At 37.6% G+C, this 9,616-nt stretch overlaps 1 protein-coding gene across 1 annotated transcript; it reads right to left on the bottom strand.

Moving 5' to 3' along the window:
• Positions 1–1,852: 1,852 nt before the first annotated feature.
• Positions 1,853–9,076, bottom strand: DEFB108B (defensin beta 108B). The gene is made up of 2 exons (XM_023736761.1): positions 9,019–9,076; positions 1,853–2,031 (listed from the first exon to the last, which is right to left on the bottom strand). The coding sequence occupies exons 1-2, from the start codon at positions 9,074–9,076 to the stop codon at positions 1,853–1,855; spliced, it is 237 nt and encodes a 78-aa protein (XP_023592529.1).
• Between the last annotated feature and the right edge of the window lie 540 nt (positions 9,077–9,616).

The following is a 9,616-nucleotide window of genomic DNA, read 5'->3' as shown; positions in this document are numbered from 1 at the left end:
CAGAACTTCATTTCCCTTTACAGCTGTATAATATGCCATTTGTATTTATATACCACATTTTGTTTATCCATTAGTCTGTTGCTGGACCTTTCAGTTGTTTCCACCTTTTGGCTATTGTGAAAAGCACTGCAATGAACATTGATTATACAGGTTTCTGTTTGTGTTACTGCCTTCACTTCCTCTAGGTAAATACCTAGAATTGAGATGGCTGAGTCATATGGTAGTTCTATGTTCAACTTTTTGAGGAACTGTTCAAACTGTTTTCCACAGTGGCTGTACCATTTTACATTCCCACCAGCAATGGATGAGGGTTCCAGTTTCTCCACAACCTTGCCAACACTTGTTGTTTTCCTTTTTTTAACATCATTGCCATTCTAAAGGGGGTGAGGTGATATCTCATCATGGTTTTGATTTGCATCTCCTTAAAGGTTAATGATGTTGAACATCTTTTCATGTGTAGTTAATATACCTTTATTTTGATTGTACAGTCTTCCAGTGACCTGGGGGAGGTACCCACAACTTTTCACACAAAAGAAATCTTTATCAATGAGGTTGCCTTTACTCAAAGCAACTAAAATCATCTCTAAACTGAGCAAGAACATAATGTGTGCAAAACACTCAGTGGCTGTTGTAAGCAGAATAATGCCCCTCTCTCCCACCAAAGGTGTTCATGTTTTAATCCTTGGAAACTGTGTGTATTTTACCTTACATGGCAAAGTGGAATTGAGGTTGCAAGTGGAATTAAGGTTGCTAATCAGAAACACTGGTGGCGTAGTGGTTAAGGGCTACAGCTGCTAACCAAAAGGTGGACAGTTTGAATCCACCAGGCACTCCTTGGAAACCCTATGGGGCAGTTCTACTCTGTCCTATAGGGTTACTATGAGTTAGAATAGACGCGACAGCAATGGGAATCAGCTGACTTTAAAATAGGGAGATTATCTTGGATTATGCAGATGGATCCACTGTAATCACAAGGGTCCTAAAAAATGAAAAAGGAAGAAAGAAGGAGAATTCAGAGTGATGCAGTGTGACAAAGACTCAATCCACAATTGCTGGCTTTAATGATAGAGGAGGGAGCTATGAGCCAAGATATACGAGTGGTCTGTAGAAGCTGAAAGAAAAAAAGGAAATGGATTATTTCCTAGACACTCCATAAGGGAACTCAGCCCCGCCAATGCCTTGATATTAGCCCAGTGAGAACTATGTCAGACTTCTAGCCCACACAACTATAAGGTAATAGTTTTTTGTTGTTTTAAGTTTGTAGTAATTTGTTGCAGCAGCAACAATAAGTTAATATGCTGGCTTGCAGGATAGAAGGAAAAACTGAATATCTAGGCCTAGTGAAAGATGGGAACTAGGGAAATCCCATGGATGTTAGCCAAGAGTACATGGACAGGCCTGGAGCACTGCCTTTTAAAAGGTTGCAGATGAAATTTCCTTTTATTTAGGTGTTACTCTGCTCATGATTCAGATTTCTGGTGAAGTTTGATCGATTTGGGGAAATCTGATTATTTAAGTTTCCTCTGTGTTATCCCTTTATCAGGGAGAGAGACCCCACAAGGCTGCATGGAATGAGGTAGTGCATTTTCCCAGTGTAAAAGGAGAGTAGTCTCCTCAGATGAAGGGTGAAAGGATGCAGTGCCAGTCACAAAAATAGGTCATTTTGAATAGGATGAGATGTACTGGGAACTAAACTGTAATCAAGTGATAATTTGTAACAAGAATTTTAAAAATAGATTGTGTTTGCTGACTTTTGCTTTATTATTTATTGGTTCAGTAAGAATCCAAAGACAGAGAAAGGAAAGAGAGAGAGAGAATGACGGTAATGAAACATCCAAACAAACGAAAGTCATCAAGTCTTGTGTACAGCACTCTTAGTACTCTCAGTACTCTCTACTTTTGGTTGATCCAACAGGGGCATGCAGCATAGTCGCCTATCTAAACATTTGCCAACGAGGATTTCTGTTTCAATGCAAAATTCCCGGCAGAAGCCATTTGGACGCTCACAAACCTCCTTGAACTTGCCCCTGGCTGCATAGAAAAGAGGGTTATTTTAACCAGTCTTACCAGTTTTTATTGAATTACAGAACAGGAATGGAAACAATGTTGTGTGGTTTTTTGTTCTTTGGTTTTTTTAAGCCAATGCTTAAAATTTTGATGTCACAAAAAATTGGATTTGTGGCATTCTTGAAAAATCTGGCAATATTGGGCACCAAAACCAAACCAAACCAGTTGCTGTTGAGCCGATTCTGATTCATAGCTACCTCATGTGTTTTAGGGTGGAACTGTGCTCCGTAGGATTTTCAATTGTACTTAGTAACAAAAGGCTGGAGCTGAGTAGCTCTGACCCCTTTAGAGGGGCATGCACACTCCAGTTTATCTCAGTTTTTCTCACTCCTTATTGTCTCTCAGCACTGATGGTGAGGGCCAGTTTTTATTTAACGTCAGTCTTGTACAGCTGATTTTCCTAGAGCAGAAAAAAACTTCTTAGGGAAGAGAAAAAATACACATAAACATATATATGTATACATATGTTGTTGTTAGCATATATAAATATATATATGCTGGCTTTAACAATAGAGGAAGAGAGCTATGAGTCAAGAAATGTGAGTGGCCTCTAGAAGCTGAAAAAAACAAAGAAATGAATTATTCCCTGGAAATTCCATAAGGAAACTCAGCTCTACCAATATCTTTACATTAGTCTAGTAAGAGCTGTGTCAGGCTTCTAGCCTACGCAACTATAAGGTAACACATATGTGTTGTTTTAAGTTTGTGGTAAGTTTGCCATCAAGACAAGTCAGTTCTGACCCATAGCAACCCTTTGTACAACAGAACAAAACACTGTCCGGTCCTTTGCCATCCTCACAATTGTTGCCATGCTTGAGCCCATTGTTGCAGCTACTGTGTCACTCCATCTCTTTGAGGGTCTTCCTCTTTTTTGCTAACCCTCTACTTTACCAAGCATGATGTCCTTCTCAAGGGACTGATCCCTCTTGACAACATGTCCAAAGTACATGAAATAAAGCCTGGTTATCCTCACTTCTAAGGAGCATTCTGGCTGTACTTCTTCTGAGAAAATTTTTTCATTCTTTTGGCAGTCCATGGTATATTCAATATTCTTTGCCAACACCATAATTTAAAGACATTAATTCTTCTTCGATCTTACTTATTCTTTGTCCAGATTTTGCATGCATATGAGACAACTGAAAATACCATGGCTTGGGTCAGGCACACCTTAGTCCCCAAAGTGACATCTTTGCTTTTTAATACTTTAAAGAGGTTTTTTGTAGCATATTTGTCCACTACAATACATTGTTTGATTTCTTGACCACCGCTTCCTTGGACATCCATTGTGGATCCAAGTAAAATGAAATCCTTGACAACTTCAATCTTGTCTCTGTTTATCATGATGTTGCTTATTGTTCCACTTGTGGCCATTTTTCTTTTCTTTCTGTTGAGGTGTAATTCATACTGAAGGCTAATAGTCTTTTATCTTCCTCAGTAAGTGCTAACACTTTAAGGAAATTGTAAGAGAGGATATTTAATATCTTACATATTTAATATACAAATAGCGTCTATGTCAGTGTTTCTTACAACATATTGACTCACTCATTTCTTATATCTCTGGCACTGGTGCTGAAGGTCTTTGAGACTGCAATCCTGGTCTAGGATTGCACACATTAAGAATAAAACATTCAGATTATTCTTAAGTACTGGACAATTTTTTTTTTGTTCAAAACATTGAATAGTATTTGATCTATGCCCTAAAGTATGACTGTTCTGGAGATGGGACACACTCATCAAATTGCTGAAACTGGCTTAATTCTGAGCAGTCTCTGTATGTAACCAAATGCACCCTTTTCTTGACAACTTCTTAAGCTCTCTGCTGACAGTAGGAGAAGTATCAAAACCAGCACTTCTGTTTTTTGTGTGTGCATGAATGTTTAATTTTTAAAATCTGAATCTGCAACACAAAGCCCAATTCTTGAATAACTTCAGATCAGTAACGATGTTTAATATACATTCAATAAATGTTTACTGAACTGAATTGAAATCCAAATGCATTAAACTGGACTTAACTCTTTAATGTTTAGAAAGCAATTAGTTAATGGACCAGAAGATTAAATACTGCAACACCATGTTTTAACCTAAAATGTGAATTTGGAAATAATTTTAAGGGCAAAGTTTATTGGAAAAAGTTAATGAGCAGTGTAAGTGTTGAGCACTATGTAGAAACCAGTTGAAATGTTAGTTTACATCTCTTCGTTTTAGTTGTAATTAGCTCAACCACTATATGTATGTGTGTATGTGTGTATATATCCATTTACCTTGGGCTAAAATTGGCATATTGCCACAGATTAGGTTTATAGATGGGTCATCTGAGATTACTATAGTATAGACGATGAACCACTGACGTGTCTTGTACTATGTGATGAATCTGTCTTGGACATTTGAATAGTCTCCTTTGTAGTACTATGGTTGTTTACCCTCTCACCTCACTGTTTGATGAATTCCTCTAGAGCACAAATCATGTCTTATTCTTTCCTGTATATATCCCAGAACCCGGTCCAGGTCCTGGCATATAATAGTTATTCAGTACATAATTGTGGGATAATATTTTCCACACTGTAACATGTTTATGCGGAAATTTGTTGTTACTCTCAGTGCACATGTTTGAAATTACGTTTGCCACTTTGCTGCAAATGACTCCATTGAACACTAAATTCTCAAATCACAAAAGAGCTTTGTAAAAATATGACATATTTATAGAAATTCAAGCTGCATTAAGGTTTTTTTTTGCTTTTTTGTTCTGTTAGTTCTTTGTTATTGAATCTGATATATTGGATGTTGTAGGGACACTGTGTCATTCTAGCTATTTCCTTCAGAAACATTAGGTTAAAGTTACAATGAACATCATGGATTATCTTTTCTAATCATTTCATTTTACAAGTGAGGAAATGCGTAGCAACTTTCCCAAGATCACCTTGTTAGTGAGGGGAGGGACAGGGACAGAACTAAAGCTTGTGTGTTCCTAACCCCATTCTATTTCCCCCTCTTGCTCCGTCTCTGTATTCTCCTCTTCCTCCTCTTCTCCCCAATCTTCCAAAAAGAAAACCTGAAGTCCTGCTGCAAATGACCACCTAAGGACAAGAGAAGGCTCCCCAATCCCATGTAGACAGTGTTTTATCCTCTAGTCTTGGTACATTCCATTTTGGCTATAAGTAATCTTATTGCCTCTGCTCTCCAACCATCATATTGCTTTCCTTTACTTTGCCTAAGTGACAGTGAAAACAAAAAATGCATCAGTTTTCCAAATTTTGAAGTTTTAAAATTTGAATAAAAACGTCCATGTACCAGGGATATGAATGCCATACATAAATTTTAAAATATTTTAATTGATTTTCCCCCATCAAACCCTAAATAGGTGAGGGTGACTGTTTAATAAGTACTAATAAGATGGCTCTTCAGTGTTGTCATGAAGACAACTATCTTTTAAGTTGAAGTCACCAGTTTTATGTGCTCCTGAATTAGTATAAATGAATATAGTATCACCTTTAACCATTCTTTAGAGAACCTTACAAGTACAGCAGCACAACATAACCCAAGGGTGGGATATGGAGGGAAAGTCAGCAAATGAATACAAAGCCTTGGCTCTGACATTTAGCTCACTCTTCTCTTTTCAGGGCCTTGAATTTCTTCTCTATAAAATAAGAAATATGTTCAAGATCATCTTCAAGACCTCCAGTCTTGTCACTGAATGATTTCATAGTATATGCAGTTATCATGGTCTCTCTGCTAATCAAAAAAAGCTAACTGTTCTTTTGTTTGCAATTTGTTTAAAAAATTATTTATTTTTTCCTTCCAAAAAATGAGAAAGTATTTTCAAGTTATTTCATAAAGTGTTTAGTAAGCCTCTTACATATGAACTCTTCACAATGTGATGAGGTAGCTGGCCCTAGCCCTGGGGGTATAGCTCCAGATAGTAGCCTGTCATTTTTTCAACACCCCCGTGGAGTGTGAAATAGAGGATATACTTCACAGACACATAGACACACACACACACACAGCTGGTAGATGCAAGAGTTTAATAGATGCAATAGTAGATGTAATAATGAGTGTAGAAGGTTCGAGGATATGCGTGTGTCTCACTAGCTATGTGGAGGTTTAGGTCAATTGTGGGTGAGCTGTGAGAGGATTTAAGGGGGGTATTCCATGTGGATGAATAGGAAAAAGATATGTGTTTTAAAAAGTTTGGGGTAGATGGGAGTTCGATATTAATAAAGGAAGTGATCTTCACCAGTCTGTTTCTCATTCCATTCATTAAGGGGTGCTTTCCTATTACTGAACCTGTGCTCATTCATCATTCATAGTATTCAGTAAGAATTTATTGAGCATCTACTTTTTGCCCACAAAGAGCCCTTCAATACTTTTTTATTGAGTAGTCAGATGACTAAAAGAAAAATCCCTTAGGGTGTCTGGATGCTCCAATGCCTTCCTAAATATAGCCCCACTTTACCTACTAGATCTAATTTCATCCTAGATACTCTCTATTCTTTCTTTGATGTTCTAATACAAATGCCACTTATTTAGTGGTTGTGGTTTCCTATGGTTGTTTTCTTGCTTACTTTTAACACAAAAGATGAGTAGTACAGAAATATAGTCTGAGAGCTAGAGAGATTTTACAGGTCACTTAAGATAATCTCCCAATCAGTGCACTAATTATTTCTCTTGATCTATTTGTTGACAGACAGCTCCACCAGATGCTGATGAATGGACTTTCTCAGCAGTCAAGTTCTAGTTTTTTAATAGTTCTGATTTTTACCAAGTATTATTTTTAACATATGGAAAAAATTTCCTATAATTTTCACCTATTAACCCTAGGTTCTTCTATCCTTTCAGTTACTCCAAATAAATCCAATTACTTTGCTAAGCTAAATGAGTAAATGAAGAAATAGTAAGAGTGATTTCTCTAGAATTGTTTGTGAGATTATTTAACTTAATCACTTCCATTAATTGAGCACTTACTAAATTCCAGGTACTCTGCTAAGCACTTTACATGCGTTATCTCATCTGACCCTCCTAACAACTCACACATAGTTATTGTTATTTATGGCATTTTATAAAAAAGGAAACTGAGGCTTGGGGAGGTTGTGTATTTGGGGTAAGGATTAAAATCATTATAACTAACTATACAGCCTGATACTTTGGATAATAAACTGTCTTGCATTCAATAAATATTGATATTAACCAGGTTGGAGTAAAAATTATAATTCTCCTTATACTGCTGACTTCTCCAGCTATTTTTTTTTTTTTCTCAGTATGTAGAAGATAATAAATAACTGGCAGAGGGTAGGTTTGAACTGCTCAGGATCCTTCTTGTCTTCTTCCTCTGTGTATCTCTTATTCTGTTTTCAGACCCCTTATACATGCACACATGTAAACACACACACCAAACACACACAGAGAATATCACCAGGAGAAAGTTGCAGATTAAAACCCTGGGTAGATAGCTCAAACACTCTCAGTAGTAAACTGATCCTGTAATTTTTCTTCCAAAGTCTGCTCTAAAATCAGATTGCTTAAGGCTAATGCCTTAGACTTGCAAACCTTGACTTGGCATTTCTCTCTCTCGGCACTATATTTTATTTCTCACTTATGAAATTTCACCCTATCCTATGACAACACTCTAGTTTTGCAACTTACTCTTTCCTGGACTATAGAAATCAAAGCAACTGGCCTGCGACCTCTTGGAAGGCAAGGGACACCATCTCTCTTCTTTGTATGCCTGCTTCCTAGCACAGGGCCCCAGTACAGTGGTTGCTCAGTAAATAGCTGATAAACGGAACTGGTTTCCCACCTCCAGTCTCTCCCGTGTATTTACTCGACATTAGCTCTCCTGAAGCAAAGTTAGAAGTCCTTTACAAGCTGTTTCCCCCAAACCTGAAGACTGTCTACCCATTAATAGTGTACAGTCCTTTAAAACATAGATTCAAAACAGAAAATCTGGATGTAGCAAGAATAGACATTATATCTTCTGTTGGAAATTTTGGGAAGTATCTTCTTGCAAACAGCATAAAACATATTAGCACTTCCTTAAAATATATGAGGATTGTCCACACTCAGATGTCTATGACCACTTTTCTACTTTCTCCCTACCTTAGAGATCCTTGTTTCTCAAGAAAAGATAAGAATATGTCCCACCTCAAGGAAAGCAATTATTCCTCCTAGGACCTACACGTCCAGGACTTCTAAGAAATTACTTGATCTACTTTGGATGTCTGGTCACTTTCTTGGGCAAAATCAAGGAGTGCTACACACGGCTGCTGCAAAGCATGTCTGTACATGATGCCTTACTGCTATAGCCCTTGTTTGTGTGCTGAATGCAGGAGGGCCACACTTCATTGCAGGACCATGTCTGATCCCTGTGTGTAAGTTCTATTTTAGAAGATTAGGGGTTGAAAGTGAAGAGTGAGATCCAAGTGTTAGGATGAAACCTTAATGAACAAGATCCAGTCCAAAGGACCAACAGTGTTGAGGGACAATGGATTGGAGATTTCTTAGACTTGTAGCAATCCTTCTGTGAAGACATCAGCAATCCCTTTAGCCTGCCCTCTACAACTTTGACTTACCTTTTATGCCAGTGTGTTAGGATAACTAACTTTTGCTGACAGTAAGTAGAGGAGTTTTAAAGACCAAAATTTAGTAGAATAATGCTCCATTTTCTGTTACCTATATCCAGAAACTGCTAGTAAACTTGCTTAATTAAATTTCTCTTTGGTCATGAAACAGAGAGGATATCAAGCATTTGAAACAGACCTGATGTCATTTCATCCAGCTGAGAGTTACTATGGAGAACTAATGAATCAGATGGCTGAAGTTCTGTAAGCCAATGGCTTTTCTAGATTTTCTATGAGATCTCTTCTCAGGGTATAGGTGATGAGGATTTTGCTCTGAGTATTGGATCCTCCCAAGGTCTCAGGCACTCTACTCTTACCAAGGTAAAGTTTATCTTGTTACCTGGTAGAACTTGATTCATAAAGATGAAAATGGTGAAGAGGAGAACAGCAATCCCCATGACTGATGAGAGGAGAAAGCTTGGCTTCATTTCCAAGAGGCAGAGAAAACTTCCGTCTGTGGCCCTCTAGCACAAGTAAAATAACTTCGTCTAAATAATAAGTGCCTTTCTGTCCCTCATTAGGGATACCCATGGATGCAGAATGGCCTTGATGGGAAGACTGAGAGTCCTTGCACTGTTGGACACTTAGTTCATTAGACAGTGTGGGTGCACAGTTTTGACCACAAAACATCGTTAAATGAGAGCATAAGCTATTAACATTTTGGCAACAGATGAAAGTTTGTGAACAAAGAGCCATTTATATTGTTATTTAAAAAAAAAGTTTGGCTATGTTAAATAACCAGTTGGTTTAACTGGTGACTGGACATTTTCTTAGTGAATACTTCCCACGCTCTGCTAACCCAACTAATAATTAAACAGTCCACTCACTCATGGTCTAAACTTACGTGGTGCTCTGCTCATGATATGGTATTTACTACACATATATTTGTCTCTTCCATTAATGTCTGAGTTTCTTGTTACAAGGAGAATGCTTTACTC

The sequence above is a fragment of the Trichechus manatus genome, unplaced genomic scaffold (genome assembly GCF_000243295.1).
Source record: "Trichechus manatus latirostris isolate Lorelei unplaced genomic scaffold, TriManLat1.0 scaffold00091, whole genome shotgun sequence".
NCBI classification, from domain to species: Eukaryota; Metazoa; Chordata; class Mammalia; order Sirenia; family Trichechidae; genus Trichechus; species Trichechus manatus.
Note: the sequence above shows the minus strand (reverse complement) of the source record. Positions and strands in the feature narration are given on the sequence as shown.

Coding starts and splice junctions, on each gene's coding strand:
- DEFB108B (XM_023736761.1), bottom strand. CDS start 9,076: ATGGGGATTGCTGTTCTCCTCTTCACCATTTTCATCTTTATGAATCAA. Junction 2,032..9,018: donor TATGAATCAAGTTCTACCAG/GTAACAAGATAA, acceptor TTTTCTATGCAG/CCAGGGGCAAGTTCAAGGAG.